The sequence below is a fragment of the Rhinolophus hipposideros genome (genome assembly GCF_964194185.1).
Source record: "Rhinolophus hipposideros genome assembly, chromosome: 1".
Lineage (NCBI taxonomy): Eukaryota > Metazoa > Chordata > Mammalia > Chiroptera > Rhinolophidae > Rhinolophus > Rhinolophus hipposideros.
The window spans coordinates 107,542,303-107,559,154 of NC_138047.1; the positions used below are offsets into that span (position 1 = coordinate 107,542,303).

A 16,852-nucleotide genomic window follows, 5' to 3' on the forward strand; every position below is an offset into this window, starting at 1 on the left:
GCACTAAGTAATCCCGCAGAATAGGTGTGCCTTGGAGAGAAGGAGGCCTTTCTGGAAAGGTCGTATGGTGCTGTGAATTATGTGTGAGATGCCATTAACCACCTTGCATTAACTACAGACCGTGCATAGTGCTGGCCTTATTTGCATTCAGCCTGGCCTTGTCAGTTCTGTTGGCTTCTGTTGGTGTCTGTTTATGTGATTTTTATTGGTAGAGTAAGCTGCAGGAGAAAATAGTGATGGCTAACTGACCACTCAGGGTAGACAGTACGACTCTCCTCCAGCTCCTGATCTAGGAATATTTCTGAAAATGAAAGTTTGAAGTGTGTTTCCCATTTAGTTAAATAATAAAAACACACATTGTTGAATCAAAAAGTTTTAGACCATTAAATAATTTACATTTCAGAAAAGAACAAAATTCTGTTAGAGAACTGATGCTCATTAGTGGCTTAAACAGTTCAGATTTTAGACTTGAATGCATAACGAAATGTCTTCTAAAACCATAAAGATGTGTGCAGTGTCTACAGGCCCGTCCATTGAGCAGACCGTCTATGGAGAGCGGTAGGAGCTGTGGGGTCCAGAGAGACCGGGACGCTGGGAGAGCCTGTGGTCAGGCACAGTGAAGGGGGAGCAGGGGAGAGGGTGCCCCGACCCCCAGCGTACCAGGCTGCACTCGGTGACCACAGCTGGCCACACTCCAGGGACACTCCTGATGGCTAATGACAGCTGCTGTCTGTTGACCACTGGCCACATCGCATCCAGGCCTCACTGCCCAGGCGGGTGGGTGGGGTCCAGCTAGGACTTGAGAATTTCACTAGTAAAGGGTGGAGCCTGGGTTCAGACTGGGGTTCCCCTTGAGGACCTGGGTGCCGTCCGCTCTGCTGGGACGTGGAGATTCAGAGAGGATGGATCTCCTGCTCTCAGGGGTCCTTCCCTCCCCTTGTGTCGATGGCCGTGTCCTGTTTGGAATCTGAATTACTCGTCGCTTCATTTGGTTTAGTTGCAACTTCCTTCTGGTTCACACTGAAGCAGATAATTCTGTTATAAAGACATTTTGCTTGGTTACTCCGCCTTAAAATTTCCTTCTGTCCCATTTCTTCTTCTCTGACTTCCTCCGGCCCTGGTGCGTGAAGAAGAGGGGCCTCCCTGTTTTCTCTGGAGCACCTCACGCCAGCAGAGAAACAGGACCACCCCCTGACCTCGCTGCACCCCTGAAAATTAGCATTTACCTTACTGGTATTTCCTGTTATATTACATGTTTGGGGGCTTTTTGCTTTGTAAGACTTTTGTTGTGTTTTTTTAAGAAGATTTTCATTCCACTTCCAATATAAGTGCTTCTTAAGAGACATTTCCTTTATATACTATGAACACTGGCTTTTTTATTCACCTGGTCTAGAACAGTAGACTCATCACTATAAAAATCCTACGTTTGTAGTCCCTAGTTAATGCTTGAATTTTTCTTTTATCCTGAAAGTTTGTAAACTTCTTCTGTATTTGGTTTAAATAGTTTCCCGTATTGGACACTGATGTACAAGGAGTGAATAGAAGTCAAGAAAAACAGACCTGGTGGGAAAAAGCCTTGTACTCTCCTCTTTTTCCTGCATCAGAGTGTGAAGGTAAGGGGACCTGTGTTAGGTCATTCATTCCGATTTCTAATTCAGTAAGAGCAATAAGTTCTTTTGCTGTGACTATTAGTCCAAAAACATTTACCAAGAGGTTTCTGTGTGGCCAGCATTTATCAGGCACTGGGGACAGAGAGATGAATGAGAGCTGGACCCTGCTCTGAAATTCAGCCACAGCCTGATATAGGGGACATGTGGAAATACCTCTGATGAGAACTGTGCCAGCTCCCAGTGGATTGTGGGGGAGCAAGTAATCAGCTTTCAGGAAGGCCCCCACGTGGGGAAGCTGTGGAAGATGGTCCCATGCAAAGGACGGGCTACACAAAGGCAAGAGCGTCTGTGGCAAGTCGAGGGCACAGGGACCCATAGGGCCTAGCTGGGTGGTGGCTGAGGCCAGAAAGGAGATGGGAAGGAGCTTGCTGGCAGGTTCAGGGAGCTCTGCTAAATTGGGTAGCGTTTAACGTGCAGGAAGGGAAGGCCACTTAAAGGATCTCAACTTGGAGGGCGTCAGCTCTGTGTTTTTAAACAATTCTAGCAGCAGAGTGGAGACGGACTAGAAAAGCTGAAGGGCGCTGCAGGGGTTCTTACGCTCTTGCAGTGAGAGGACCAAGGCCTGGCCTGGGGCACTCGTGGGGGTGGACAGAAGAGAACAGCCCCGGGAGATTTTGTAGAAGATGCGAGTTCAATGAATGACTTTCTGTGAGAAGTAAATGGCAAGAGGGGAAGAAAAAAAACCAGCCAGGGGGAGCTAGGGGAGTCTGGGCAGAGGGAGAAGGGGGCCAGGGGCAGATTAGGTGAAGGTGCTTTCAGTCTGTGAGCCTTCCGGTGTGCACACCCAGAAACTAAAATATCTTGACCTGAAATTTGGGGAGAAGTGAGAACTAAGGGGGTGACCACCTAAAAGGATCAGCCAAGGGGATGAGCTTGTCCAGATTGCTATGGTCTCCTGGGCTTCTATTCGCCGCAGGGTTTAACAGAAGCTTGAGGGGCAGGAAAACCCTGCATTACTATTTCCACGTCCACCTGTCTGTCGCATCTCCTCAGCTGATTAGTGGTTAGGGTGGAGCCGGTGACGTCCCTCACTGCCCATGCCTCCTCGCACGCCCGCTGCAGTTGCTCAGTGAGCCTGCGCTGGCCAGCCCTCGCCGCCAGGCCTAGCTGGTCGCCTCCTTCTTGCGGTTGTGTGCGCACAGCTGCCAAACCCTGCCTCCTTCCTTCCCAAAGGTTTGCGGGGTCAGGAGGAGTGCACAGGGGGTCTTCATTTTTAGCAATTTTGATATTTAACAGCATTTATTAAAGGCCTGTTGCTCCACTGTTAGCTAATGTCTGGTTGCCCTTTATTATTTACAAGGTGCTCCCAGTAGCTTTTCTTTTATGTAACTCGCACAAAAGCCTGGCGTGATGCCACCCCTGGTTTTCAGGTGGGGAACTAAAGCTCAGGTTTAGTCCTTTGCCCAGAATCGGGCATTAGCCATCAGGCTCAGGCTGCAGTCCAGCCTGGCTTCTTCTGGTTCAGAAGCTTCGTTTCCCACAGCAGCTGTCACACTTGGTGCCCAGGGAGGCACGAGGGTGATAGGGGCACAAACCTGCCTTGACTGGTCTCGTCTGGTTCTCTGGGTGAGCGTGAAGTCACAGAGGCAGGTCACAGGAATACAAGCAGGAAGGGCCAGCATCCCAGAGCAGTGCAGCGGGGCCCGGGGCGGAGCACGGCTTCCAGACACACGCGGTCTTGTTCTGTTAGCGAGCGTGTCCCCGGCTGTCTTGGTGGCCTCCGTGCGGTTTTCTATCGTTCATTAGTCAGTAAGGAACCCGGTCTCAGCTCTTAGCTCTAGCTCCTTGGGGTCTGCAGGCAGTCGCTTGGCAGGTGCCGTACACGCTTGTTAGCACGTAGAGCTTTTTCATTGTGGGCGGGCATGTAGAGACTCCTGGTGGAAAACTAATGGTAAGCAGGCTTTCAAATGCCCTTTCCCTCTCACCTGGGAGGTGGTCACTGCACAGCTGCCCTGGAGTGGCGTGATGAAGCCTCACTCCTTCCTCTTACAGGAGGGGGCGCGTGTAGCCTCAAGGGAAGCTCGGCCACTCAGCTTGGCTCAGCTCCTGACACTTCTGACGTTGCTGATGTCCATCAAGCACACGCTGCTCTGAGTCTGGGCTGACCTGGAAGTGCTCAGCCTCCTGGGGAGGAGGAGGGTCACCCCTTCACCGGGGGCAGCTTGTCCAGGCACCCAGAGCAGCGCAGGAACCCATCTGCCTTGCACTCTGCCACCTCCCGGCCTGGCTGTACATGCCTATGTGCATCTGTTCAAGAAATATTTCTGCCATGCCTCCCTCGTGCCAAACACTGTTCTAGGCACTGGGAATGCAGAGGCAAACATGCAGGTCCTGCCCTCGGGTCAGCTGACATTTGAGCAGGACCTGGGGCATCAGGAAGCAAGCCACGGGACAGCTGGGGCTCCGTGCAGAGAAGTACCGGGCAGAAGCACGGGCCGGAGCAGGAGTGCATTTGGTGCCCCGGTGTGCCTGGCAGAGGGCAACTGTGCAGGAGTGCGGTGAGGAACGGGGTCAGCCGGGCAGCAAGGAGCCAGAGCACGGGCCTCGCAGACTCTGCACGGCGGGTCTGTCCCGAGTGGCGAACTCCAGAGCTCACGCACTGGATTCTAAACATTGGAAGAGCCACTTTAAGTGTATTATTTTAGTCCTACAGGGAGAGTCGTGGAGGGAGACAGTGTAGATAAGGGTAAGGGATCAGGAGACAAATCTGAGTAGGAATCAGTGCCTCCCTCTATTACCAGCTGCTAGACCTTGGGCAGTGATGTATCTTTCTTGCCTCCATTGTCTCTATTTGTCCAAAGATATTAAAAGCAGGGCCTCCGGAGAAGGCAGCTGTGAAGAGCAGTGTCCAGAGCAGGCCGAGTGTCTGGTCACGCCCGGAACGTGGTAGCCATCCATACGCGGGTCACAGCGACCTTGGCAGGTTCAGCACGGCCCTTACCGCAGAACCACAATGTGCTTTCGTACACACAGAATTCCTAAAGCAGAAAGAGAAAGCGAGGGGGTATGGACGGGGTTGGGTGCAGCTCCATCTGGGGGCGTTTCCTAGTCGGGAAAAGAGTCCCTTCCCCACCACTCACATCCCCTAGTACGAGCAGTAACCAAAGTAGGGGAGAGAGAGGGGGACCCTGAGCACTTGGCCAAGCAAGCTGAGAAAAGATGGTCACCTGGAACGGGTGAGTGGGGTTCCCAGCGTGTGGTGTCCTCCCTGGCCATCCTGGAGCAGGCCAGCCCCCAAGCCCAGGGCTTTGGTTAGCGCTGGTAGAAGATGGAGATGCACTGACCTCGGGGCTGCATGCACATTATCTCTCTTAACTTGCAAGGGAATCTGTGAGGGCAAATGGTGGTCCTGTGTTAGAGAGAAGGGGTCTGGGGCTCAGAGAGATTCTGTAATGTGCCCGTTACATCACAAGGAGGTAGCGTCACCAGGAGTCACCCGGCGTCTGTCTAATCCCAGAGCCTGGTGATTTTCATGAACCAAAACCAGTGGCTTCGAGGACCTGAAGCAGGCAGAGTCCAGATTATGACGAGGACAGCATGGGAGCGCGGGGCTTGGGGACAGGAGAGCAGGGCCCAGACGGCCTTCCCGGGAGCACAGGTCCCCTCGATGGCAACAGGATGCAGTGGCCTTTGAGCGCTGGCCCTGCCCTGTGTGGGTTTCCAAAGGAGTAGTGTGCCATCTCATGGAACCTCCGTCGGGCGCCTGTAGTGCGGGCGGCAGGGGCAGAGTCCTGGTTTGGAGGAAACAGGACTTTTACACACAGTGATGTCAGAATCAGGGTCCAAAGCCAGGTCTGCCCGAGGCTCTCCTCCCTGCACCTCAGCCCCAGCCGCCTTTCCCATAGAGCGAAGCGGAGCAGGGGTTGGTCTGAATCAAGACCGGTGTGTCTGAGCCCTGGCTGTGCTCAGGATTACCGGGGAAAAGGCAACTACAATGTAAAAATAAGTAAAATACATAGGTATATTGAATACGGGGAGAGAAAAAGAATTACCTGGGAGCTCTTCAGAAAAGCCTGGTATCTAGACTCTTCCTCAGACCTATTCAACTAGAATCTCGGGGTCCTGGATTTCCAGGTTCTCCTGAAAGGGCCCCGGGTGACGGGAATGTGCACCCAGGGCAGAGAACCACTGGGCTAAGTGGTTTGAGTTCTTCACATTTCAGTTTACAGTTCCCCGTCTCCTTTGGTGGGGTTCTTACCCAACCAAAGCACTAGCCTCATTTCCCTTCCCTAGTCTGCAGCTAAAAGAAATGCAGTTTACTATGTTGTTGGGCTGCGGGAGAACGAGCAAGGATGTTACCGTGTTTTGTTTTCTCATGGCGCTTCCTCCTGTCTGAAATTCCTTTGTCCATTTGTTATGTGAACATACATGTGTTTCATCGTCTGTCTCCCCCTGTACAACGTCCATCCAGAAAGCTCAGAACTGGTCGGTCTTTTCATCCTGTGTTCCCAGGGCCTGTCACACCATTGCTGTGAACACAGGCAGACCTCAGAGGTATCGCTTCAGTTCCAAACCAGCGCAGTAAAGCAAGTCATAATCTTTTTAACTGGGGGCAGGGCCTGCCTTCAATTTGTAAAATAAAAAACAAGCAACATCTGTGAAGCACAATAAAATAAAGTCCAGTCCACTGAGGTCTGCCTGAATGTATTTGTTAAATGAATGTCCTTGGTGGGATAGCAGGAATACGTAGTGATGCTGGCCTGCTTTGTAAAAGCCCAGTAAATAGCCTGGTAACAAGAGTTTTTAAGCTGGCGGGTGTCGTCCTCGTGCGCCCCGGGCTGGCTGATGCTGGCCATGTCTGCTTTGAGTGACCACGTTCTGTCCCCGGGGGTTGGGAGACCGCAGTGATCTGACTTTGAGCAGAAACAAGAATGTATGTTTCAGAACGGTGTCTTAATGGAATTTCCCCCTTTCCCTCTTTTCCCTTTTCCATTCAAAATGACTAAGAATGTTATACAAAGGCCAAGGGAGAGCATGATATAGAAGAATACCCAGGTGCTAAAGAAATACCCAGTAATGAAGAGCGTCTGTTAGATTTTAATAGGGTAAGTGCGCTGTCCTGCTCCTTATTGTGAACTTCCAAATGGCCACCCCCACCTCGTCACTCAAGCTGCCCTTGCCCGTGCTCCCGGGTCACCAAGCTCTGTGGATGTGACCGTTCTCCTCTGTGGCCCTTCACGTGGTCTGTGTCACCTCCCACCTGAACCCTCACTGCCAAGGCTTCCCAAGTCCCCCCACTCCCCCAGCCCAGCTGCCCTTTGCACTGCTGCCACGGGAATTTCTAAATCCAGACCCGCACCTGTCACTCCCCCTGGAAACCCTGTTCCTCTTGCACAGCACAGCACGGGGGAGCCCTCCCGGCCTCCACAGGCACACCCGCCCTTTGTGCCCACGCCTCACCCAGCCGGCCGCCACACACGCACTCAGGCTACAGAAGTCTCGTCGGCCGGGCCTAGAATCTGACTGCGTGCCTGCCTCCCCCACGGCCCGTGAGCCTCCTGAGAGCCGGGCCGGGCCTGTGTCTGGCTCCGTGGAGGCCCAGACCTCGCCCAGTGAGGCAGGCAGGCAGGGGAGTGATGGAAGGAAACTTGTGTTTCTTCTCGGGCGACTGTCGGTGGCAGTTCAGGTGCTATGGGAAGGTGCCCCCCGAGTACCCTGTAGTGTTTTTAAAGGTGCTCCAGCCACGTGGGCCTGTTGGGTGTTGGGGGCCCGCCCACCTTTGTACTCTGTCCCCGACAGGGACATGCCCTGTTCCGCCACCAGCTTCAGTCCAGACCTACAAGTCCGTCCGTCCAGTGTGTCACCAGCCCTGCCATCCCATGTCCGCCATTTCAGCTCTCCCTCCCCCTCCCCCATCGCTTCGTGCAGATCGCCTGGCCAGCCCCTGCACGGCTGCCATGCCTTCTCCCTGGCTTCCTCTTCCGCTTGTCCCTCCTCAGTCTTCTCCTCACACAGCGAGGCAGAGGGACCTCAGCCCCCTCTGGTAGCCATTTGGCAGAAGAGCAAACTGAGGTACGTGCAGCCTCAGAACTGTGTGTCCCAGGTCATGCAGCCTCCTCCCAGTGCAGACAGAGCTGAGGGAGTGAGGACTCAGCGTGAGACTCAGGCCCCACGTCCCAGCCAGCGTCCTTTGACCGTTGCTCCGAGAGCAGAATCCACACTCCCTGCCTGTGAGGCGCCTGCGAGGCCCTGGACATGCAGTCCCCACGAGCCCCTCTGCTCTCCTGTCCCTCCCCCCTTGTTTAGTGTGGCTGCCTTACTGTGCCCCTGCCTCTGGAGTTCTCAACAGGGCCAGCACTGTCATTGGAAAATTGGGGGGTGTTGGTGGTAACTGGGTGGGGGTCGTTGCTAGTAACTGTGGGCTGTTGGCAAGTACTCTGGGGGAGGGGCATAGCTAGTTACTGGCATGGGGGGGTTACAAGTAACTGACCGGAGGACTCCGCTAGTGCCTGCCAGTTACTGTGCCTTGGGCGGCATTGCTGAAGTGGGTGGGGGAAGCATTACTAGGTACTAGGGGGAGAGGGCGCTGTTGCCAGTTTACTATGATAGGGTGGAGGGAGCGCTGCTAGTTGTGATGACTGGGGAGGGGCCCCCACTTCATTTAGTGTCCTGGGGGCCAGAGATACTGACCATCTGATATGTTGTGTGGGGGACAGTCCCACACAACTGAGTTTTCGCTACAAAGTGCCAAGTACTGAGAGAACCTAAGTGGAGAAGCGCAGCCCCAGCGTCCCAGGCGATCTGTGGCTGTGCCTTCGGCTCGCTTTTCTCAGCCTGTGGGTGAGGACACTTCTCCTCCAAAGAACTATATTCCCTGCCCCTCCTACCTGACGTGCCTCTCCGTGGTCACTGGTAACTCCCCCCACACACACATACACACACTGAGGCTTTGGTGGTTGGTTAGGTGGTCTCTCCTGGAGTGGGAGCCCTGGAAGGGTGTGGCATGCGTGGAGCCCAGCCCGGCGCCCACCTCTGTGCCCACCTCTGCGTCAGAGAGATCAGGTGGCTTTGCTTTGAAACAGTAAAACTCTTCCTATTTTTTAATTCTTCACAGGAAAACATTGGTGATTTGTTATTTAATCTCTATATAGAGTCACGTAGCCCTTTTGAAAAAATCTGCGTTTTGATCTATTGAAAATTGTTCTTTAATCTTAGGTGTCTTCTGTTTATGAAGCAAGGTGTACAGGAGAGAGGAATTCTGCAGCAAAAGTAAACGGCTCCCGCAGAAAGATGTGCTCCAGCGCCAGCTCGGACTCAGAAGGCACGGGCTCCGAGGGCGGCGGCGAGTGGGCGGACCCCGGCGAAGAGGCGCTCTTTTCTCGAACTCATCTCTAAACCTGCAGAGTAGTACAAGTTATTTTTTAAAAACGAAATGTGATGGAAATTTGCCCTTTTGTGAGGCCTGTTAATCTAAAACAACAACTTAGGTTTCTTCTCAATTAACTGATTCAGATCAGTAAATATCGTTCTCTTCTTGCTTATTTTAGAGTTGAGGACAGCTATCCTGTTGAAGATTTTTTTTCCAAGCTGTTAAATTCTTGGCTATTTGAAATAGACTAGATTGTGTTGTCAAATCAAGAATGGGTGTGCATGTGCTTGTCTTAGAAGTATCACTGCTTTTTGCATCTTAACTGCAGCCATTTCCCTTCTAACTGCAGTCAGCTCACTCTTACTGTGGTAGCATTGCAGTGTCAGCACCCACCTCCGCTCTTCAGAGACTTTAGCTTTGGCACATCTAGGCTTCATTCTCTAGGAACTGGGGTACTTCCCCCTGCAGTGGGTCAGCGCCTTCCTGAAGGCGAGAGGGGAGCTGGGTGACTCATCATTCAGTAAAGTCTCATGTACGTCGGAAGTAGGACCCCCAAGGGAGTGCTTTCAGAGACTTACAAAATACTGTGTTTTCTATCTTAGGATTTTCCCCTAAAGTACCATGGAAGATACTATGGTTTGTGACTTTATTGCTAACTGAAGAAGCCAAGGATTTGGGGTGTGGGGGCATATATGGGGCGCAGCGGGTAAGAGTGCGCCCCTCACCCTGTTCTTATGTTGCAGTTTTATTTGCACCAAAACTCCTTTCAGGGTTCTTTGTGGCAAGTCTTACAGTACTGAGTGAGGGCCTTAGCTGCAAATTCGGGTCTTTCTTCTGACCCACAATGAACGGAAGCCCTCGAACTCGAAATTGTAAACATTTGACATGCAATAAAAGCCACCTCGTCACCCCAAAGAAACCTTGGCTGCTGCAGCTAGCTACTCTTGTGGTTGTGATTTAGCATAGCTTAGATCTCATTTTGTGCTTGAGAGAATGTTCTGGGCAAGTTCTGTGTGTGGTGGGTTGGGGGCGGGTAGCGATGATTTCTCCCACACCTGTGTGATTGCCGCGTGGGACTCGCTTCCCATTGTCCTGGGAACCCAGGGCCAGCGCGTCTCGTACTCGTCCCGTCCTTCGTAATCACCTCCTCAAGCTGTCACACTGCGGTGCGACAGCTTGGCGTGAGGAGGAGCAATATTTGCAAAGCCTAAACATTTTACATTGTGTTTCTTTTTGAACCAACTCCTTATTTTAAAAAACACCTGAGGTGTGAAATCAGTTTAGCGTGTCTGTAACGTCAGGAACAGCAGAAGAGCCTAACAGGGAGAAGACCGCTTCACCACTGATTTTTGCAGGCAGACCACACCTCGGGTTCACCAGCTGGGAGCTGACCTGGCTGAGAACTATGCGATTTGCTCTGAGCGTTGGGTTTTGTTGCCTTTTTCTTAGTTGATGACACAGAAAATTCCCTCCGAGGCTGTGGCGTTCTCCCGGGATCTGTGCGTCTCACTGTGAGAAACCTGATGGACCGTTGGGTTGGATCTCACCACATGTCAGGGTTTGTTTTTATACAGCACAGCTTTTGACACTTTAAAGTGGGTTTGTGTGTGTGTGTGTGTGTGTGTGTGTGTGTGTGTGTGTGGTGCGTGCGCGTGTGTAAGATTTTATGTTGCTGTTATTTATTTACAGACTTTATAAGGTTTTATGTATTTTTCTTTCTTCCAGAGCTTCCTAAAAAATTGATTAGCATCTGCACTGAAATATAATTTAACAGCAAAGGCAAAAAAGAATTGGAAGTGTAAATTCTTAAAATCACTACAGTTACTATCCTAGAAATCGTCGCTATGTAGCAGAGACCAAATAAATACATCTCAGACACAACCTTTAGCTCGTTGACTTTGGGTCAAGCAAGGGCTCCAGGTGGTAGGAGCGTAGACTTCCTCACACACTGGCGGGAAGACAAGTGCACCTTCCGCGGGGGGATGGGGACGGGTCACAGATGAGCGAGGGGTTAACAGATTATGGATTTATTTGTCTTCATAGCTAAGTGGCTGGGGCCCAGAGGCTTTCGGCAGTAGAGTTGAAAGTGTGATTTTTAGTTTTGTGAATGGGTGATCACAAAGAGAAGCATTCTTTAAAAAGTTGGCAACACGCTGAGCCGCACTGTGGTATGAAGCGCATTGCGTGTCCATAGCACTCAAAGTGTCAGTTTCCACGCCGGGGCTGAGGTTTTTTTTCCCGTGGTTGTATTGTTCTGATTTCACGTACACCAGAGTAACAGATTTTTTTGTTTTCTTGTGGAGTTAACACCAAATAAAAAAATTTCAAAAACCTTAGTTGTCTTTATTTATCATAGCAAAACCCCCGTTCCCCCAGCCGCCTCTTAATTGTGTATCAGGGGAAGACAGAAAGTGCCCGGGTCACAGCGTCCCACGTGAAGGGGATCCCTTCTGACAGGTATTGCCGAAAACGCAGGCGTTCTGCTTTGCTGGAGGAGAAAGGGGGGGGGGGGCTGAGAAATGCGTCCATCTCCTCCCCTCCTCCTTCCCCTCCAACGTCGCCCTGAATCCTGCAAAGCTTAGTCTTTTTGTCCTGAAAAAAAAACATCTGTGTATATTGTATATATTAACATGATAATGTTCATTGTAGAAAAGAAACCAATGTATTTTAAAGGAAGAGTCATTTATATTTCCATCACCCCGAGATGTAGCTTCTGACATTTGTGCAAAACACTTCTAGACAGTCAAATGTACATATGAATATATATAGAGAGAGAGAGAGAAAGAGAGAGAGAACGAGAGAGAGAGAGAGAGAGAGAGAGAGAGAGAGAAATTTACACGAAAGGGTTGTACTATACCTGCTCATCTGTAACTTCAGACACAGACACAGGTTTTTACTCCGACGTCTTTTATGTCAGTAATTCTAGGTCTACGTAATTTTATAGCTGTATTATGCCATTATATAGACTTCACAGGTCTTCCATTGATCAGCATTATTGTACATTCCGTATTCTGGGTAGCATTTCAGTGGACCTCCTTAAACGTCGCTCCCGAGGGCAATTCCAGCCTCTGGAATGCCAGCTGCCAATGCTGATGTTGCCAACCTCGTACGAATCCGAGGGCCTGTTTCCACCCTGGACGCCTGCTCTCACTGTCCCCGAGTGATACCTTTGCTTACCTGAGGCAAGTACTTGCTTTCAGGTTTGCATTTCCTTTTCGTCTGGGCAGAGGGCATGAGTTCCGTACAGGAGGATTTAAATTGTATCCTGTCCCTTTTTTTCTTTGTGGTTACTGGAATGTGTGGGCATGTTTTTAAATGCTTTCTCCATCCTAAGAGGATAAAACTATTCTCCCATGTTTTTCTAGACCCCATGTACTTTATGTAGAGGTAATGTGTGGAGCATATGTTGCACACAAGAAGTGAGCCTCATGGATTCAGCCTCATTTCCCCCCGCTCGTTGGCCAGCCACCCAGCGCCATTTTTGTAGAGTCCTTACTGGCCCTGATTTGAAGTGATGTCTGGCTGCGCTCTTTCAGTGTGGAACCCCAGGCCCGACTGCTGTTGGCTCCGTGACCTTGGGTAAGTAAATGCGAGTCAGATGCTTAAAGCAGTGCCTTGTGCCTACGCCCTCTGAGTTGCCAGCTTTTGACTGACTGTCCGTGGGCATCCTTCCAGAATCTGTCTTCTGGGTGTGGCGGCAGTGGGCAGTGGGGTGGGAGGTGGCACAGACAGGACTGGAGGGCGTTACTACAGCAGGGCAGCCCCTGTACAGGTGCCATGGGTCGTCCAACAGGAAGTACCTTTCCGACCTATTTAACCTCAGGACATAGGTGTGTGCCTATGGCCACACTGACCAAGTGCTCCCCCTTTTGCTTTGGTTCTTTAAATACTGTCAGCATGATTCACAAGTGTCCACACCTGCAAGAGCAGGGTGGGGGGCTCCGTGCATGGTAGCTAGCCACACGGAGATGGGGCCCTGGCCTGTCACTGTCCCCAGGAGTGCTCTTGTTACAGCTGAGTGCCTTTTGAATAACTTGCATCTAAAATCGCTCAGGCCACTGCTTCTGCCACTGCAGATACACGTGCAGGCTCTGGGCACGTGGGTAAGTGGCTATGATATTGCCCGGGTGGCCTGCGTCTGCACAGCAGTCCAGGAACGGAAAGGCGGGCCCAGCCCTGCTTTCCCTTGGAAGTACCTGGGCGGATCGCCTTACAGGCTGGGCACGTTGCGAGCACAGGCCAGGAAATGAGCTTCAGCTTGGGTTCCCGCCGCTGGCCTTCCATCACTGGGGTCAGTGGCTAAGAGCATTCTCAGGGACCATTGCCTCCTTTTACCAAGGCAGCAATGATTGGTGATGACAGCACCACCTAACACTGGATGTGTTGGTATTGTCTGTGCTAGTAAGAGTCACAGCCAGCTGGGGACTCGCCCTGTGCCAGGTGTTCTTGTAGGCACTATGCAGTGCTGACTAACCCTATGAGGTAGGCAAATACCCCCATTCTTATGGATGGGAAAACTGAGGCACGGTGACGAGTTACACACTTGCTGATATCGTACACCTTAGTGAAAGGTGGAACCAGGATTCGAACTGGGCACTGTGACTACAGAGCCCCTTGGACACGCCCCAAACCTCCATCTTGCTAAAATCCCACTAAGTATAACATATATAGAGGGTGGTGGTAACTGCTTCTGTGAAGCAATCTTTCTGATCGTTGTGAGTCATACGTCATACAGGTGCCACTTACAGGAGTCCAGACTGAGTAAGAGTGGCTGGCTGAGGAACCTGGCTCTGCCACCCTCTGGCCATACACTCTTGGGTGAGTCGGCATCCTGGGCTGTGGGTGGAGGTCACAGCAGGACCCCTCAGGGTTGGCTGTAAAGGTGAGACAGTCCAGCCATACAGACACTAGAGTGCAAAGTCAGTGAGACGCGGCCCTGCCCTCCCTGTGGTCACTGGACCAGAAGAGAGCGAAGTGGGAAATGAGAAGGAGAAGTTGCCACACGCCAGTCCGGTAACAAGAAAATCCCATGTGTGGGCGGCCCCTGCTTCCGGCCCTCGGCTCTCCCCTGGTCTCAGGGTCCGGCCCTGCAGAGGCCTGCACCGCTGGCTGCTGCCCATCATGTGACTCATGTGGCCGGCTCAGTCCTGCCCTGTCACCTGAAAGTGAGGTCACACTATTCCTCCTGGTGCTGGCCAGGCCAGAGGCCGGAGGCCCGGGCAGTGGCAGAGCCGTGTGTGCCCATCAGAACTGCGCTGAGGTGGTCGGTGTGAGGGTGTGGCCCTGTGGTGAAGTAACAGCTGGGGGCCTGGCCACTCGTCCTTGCTACCACTGAGTCAGACACTGGCGCCCCCCCGCCACCCTGGCCGACAGTCAGATGGGATGATGGCCCCCAGCTTCCAGATGATGGAGAGGCCCGGATGGGAGCAACCTGAATGCTGGCTCTTCGTGCCCCTGGGGGCATGTGTGTCGGAAGCCATGTGGCAGGTCTGCCTAGAACTTGGGCATTCCTGCAACCTCCTTGTGCACCTGAGGAGGTGTGAAGTAAGAAGCCCTGCCCCCCACCAGCTGTGTGGCTGACTGGGTGAGGACACCACCTGCTCCCTCCAAGGCTAGGCCAGGCCACTTGGCGATGGCAGGTAAAGCTTCCACCTCCTTACCTAGCACGGAGGACAAGTTCCTGAGTGCACCTTGCCCTCCCTGCTCCCTTCCCTCTGTCCCCACGTACCCCTGAGTCCTGGGGCGGGTTCAGGAGGCTGGGTCAGGCTCCCCACAACAGAAGCTCCTGCTCTGACCATGTGCTCACGACCCTGTCCTTCCCAGCCAGCGGGGGTGACCATTGCCAGCTCACTTGGCAAGTCCAAGGGGCTTGTGCGGGAACACCCGCCAGCAGTGGTGGCTGGGCCTGCTGCAGGCTCGTCACTCCCAAGGCCAGGGCCCGCTTCCCACCTCCCTTTTCCTCCACCCTCAGACCCTCGGGCAGAACTGGGCTCAGGTCCCTGGAGGGCACATGGCGTCCTGGGGGTGGGCTTCAGACTGGGAGCCACGGGCGGCAGCACAGACACCCAGGAGTCGCTCCCTCTGCTGAAAGAACCCTGAACTGTGTGAAACGCCAGCTCCCTGAGGGCCTCCGCCTGTCCTGGCCCCCATTAGGCTCTCATCACGGGCCTGGGGGCATCTGCTGGGGCTCTGCTCAGGACCCAGTTCTGCTGGTCACAAGTGTCAGATAGGACCTCAGCGGCCTCCCACACACAGCAAGCTGCCAGCCAGGGATGACAGGAGCGGCCCACCTCAGCCGTGCCCGGCGCCAGCCCCAGGGGGCACGGGGCAGCCTGTGCCCACCGTGATCACAGACCCCTGTGCGTGGTCTGGGGACTGCTTCGGTGAGGGCGCCCGATGGGTGATCTTCTCGATGGCCAGCCATGGCTCTGAACTATGGCACTACCACGCCACCCACACAGCCTGTGCCGGTCTCGGCGCCCCACCTGTGCCCGGCAGGCGGTCCTGCTGGCAGCCTCCATTCCCCCCCTGAAGCCCCAGTCAGGGTGCTGGGTGAGCCCGCCTCCTCAATGTGGTCACGTGATGCCTCTGGGCTCTCACTTCCCTGCCTCTGCTATTCCCCAGACCCACCCCCTCCTCCTGCCCCCACTTCCCAAGCTGGGGAGGAAGTGGAGAGACCTGGGCCTCTGGGTGACTTCCTCACGCTGATCTCTGTCCCCACTCACCAATGCTCCTCCCGGGCTTCGCGGCATTGCACTTGGGAAGGTGTTTTGTTACCTGGACGAGGCTGGTGAGCGGTAGAGATTTACCTCTTACTGATCTGGCTGAATCTGCACAGCAGACATGGGGACAGCAGCTTGGGGGCTTTTGGGGGCCGGGGTGTCTTCCAGTTGGCTTTCAACTGCTAACTAGGAGGAAAAGGGGGTCTCTGGGCCTTGGTTGCAAATAGGGTTTATAAACAGTCATTCACCAAACATGTATGAAGAGCCCACTACGTGCTGGTCCTCAACCTGGTGCTGGAAATAGATTGGATTTTTCTAAATCAGTACACCGCCCTCAGCCCTAGTGCTCTGGTAAGAAAGATCACAGTTTCATCTCTCCTACATAAACTTCCGAGGGTCTCCAGCCTGCCTGCGCTACGGGCGTGCTGACGTTTTCTGGACTTTGACGGAAAGGTGTGGAGCCCTTGCAAGCCTAGGCAGTTCTCTTTATTAGAAGGCTCTTCCTTAGAGATAAATTTTCCCTAAATTTCCCTGCCTGGCAGCCCCTTCACCTCACCCGACTCTGGGACCACGGAAGTCAGCAGGCTGGTGATACAGGGTGAAGCGTGAGTGCCCAGCTGTGCCCGACATAAGGACACGTGGCCTCTCTGGGCAGGGCAGGGGGAGCAAGGAGGCACAGTCATTGATGTCATACACTCGGGGTGCAGCGCTTCCTGCAGAATGAGTTACACCTTTCATCAGAAAGAGACACGAGGTCTGTGCCCAGCCCATGACTCTGCAGACTGGTCACTGACAATGCGGTTTCTTGCCTGGCCATGTCTGGCTCCCCTGTACAGCTGTGGATCACAGAAAGCTGTGGAAACCAATGCCCGGGCACAGCCCCCCTGGGACGAGGAGGCCGACACGGAAATGAGGCCTCTGCCTCCCTTTTCAGGGCCGACCACCTCCCAGCCCTATGGAGGAAGGCTGTGTGGGGCAGCAGGCGGGGCCCGGCGGTGGGACGCCGGAGTCTGCAACAGCCATCCTCTGAGCATGTCCTGCGTGCCAGTCAAGCTCACGGTCTAACGGGGGTGACAGATGGGCAGACAATTTCCGAGGCCGCTGACCGGGACCCAAGGAGGCTATGTATGTCCAGGGGGCCTGGGGAGGGG

General features: G+C 53.3%; 1 protein-coding gene across 5 annotated transcripts in view; it reads left to right on the forward strand.

Moving 5' to 3' along the window:
* The window catches only part of KIAA0232, an 80,142-nt gene extending 68,832 nt beyond the window's left edge, over positions 1-11,310 (forward strand). For 3 of the 5 annotated variants that reach the window (XM_081050543.1, XM_081050546.1, XM_081050545.1), the window contains 3 exons: positions 1,505-1,613; positions 6,618-6,715; positions 8,826-11,310. In XM_081050543.1, coding sequence (XP_080906669.1) covers positions 1,505-1,613; positions 6,618-6,715; positions 8,826-9,005 — 387 coding nt within the window. In that variant the 3' untranslated portion in view covers positions 9,006-11,310. The remainder of the gene's footprint in view (positions 1-1,504; positions 1,614-6,617; positions 6,716-8,825) is intronic. The other 2 variants (XM_081050544.1, XM_081050547.1) reach the window with 1 other exon arrangement.
* Positions 11,311-16,852: the final 5,542 nt, after the last annotated feature.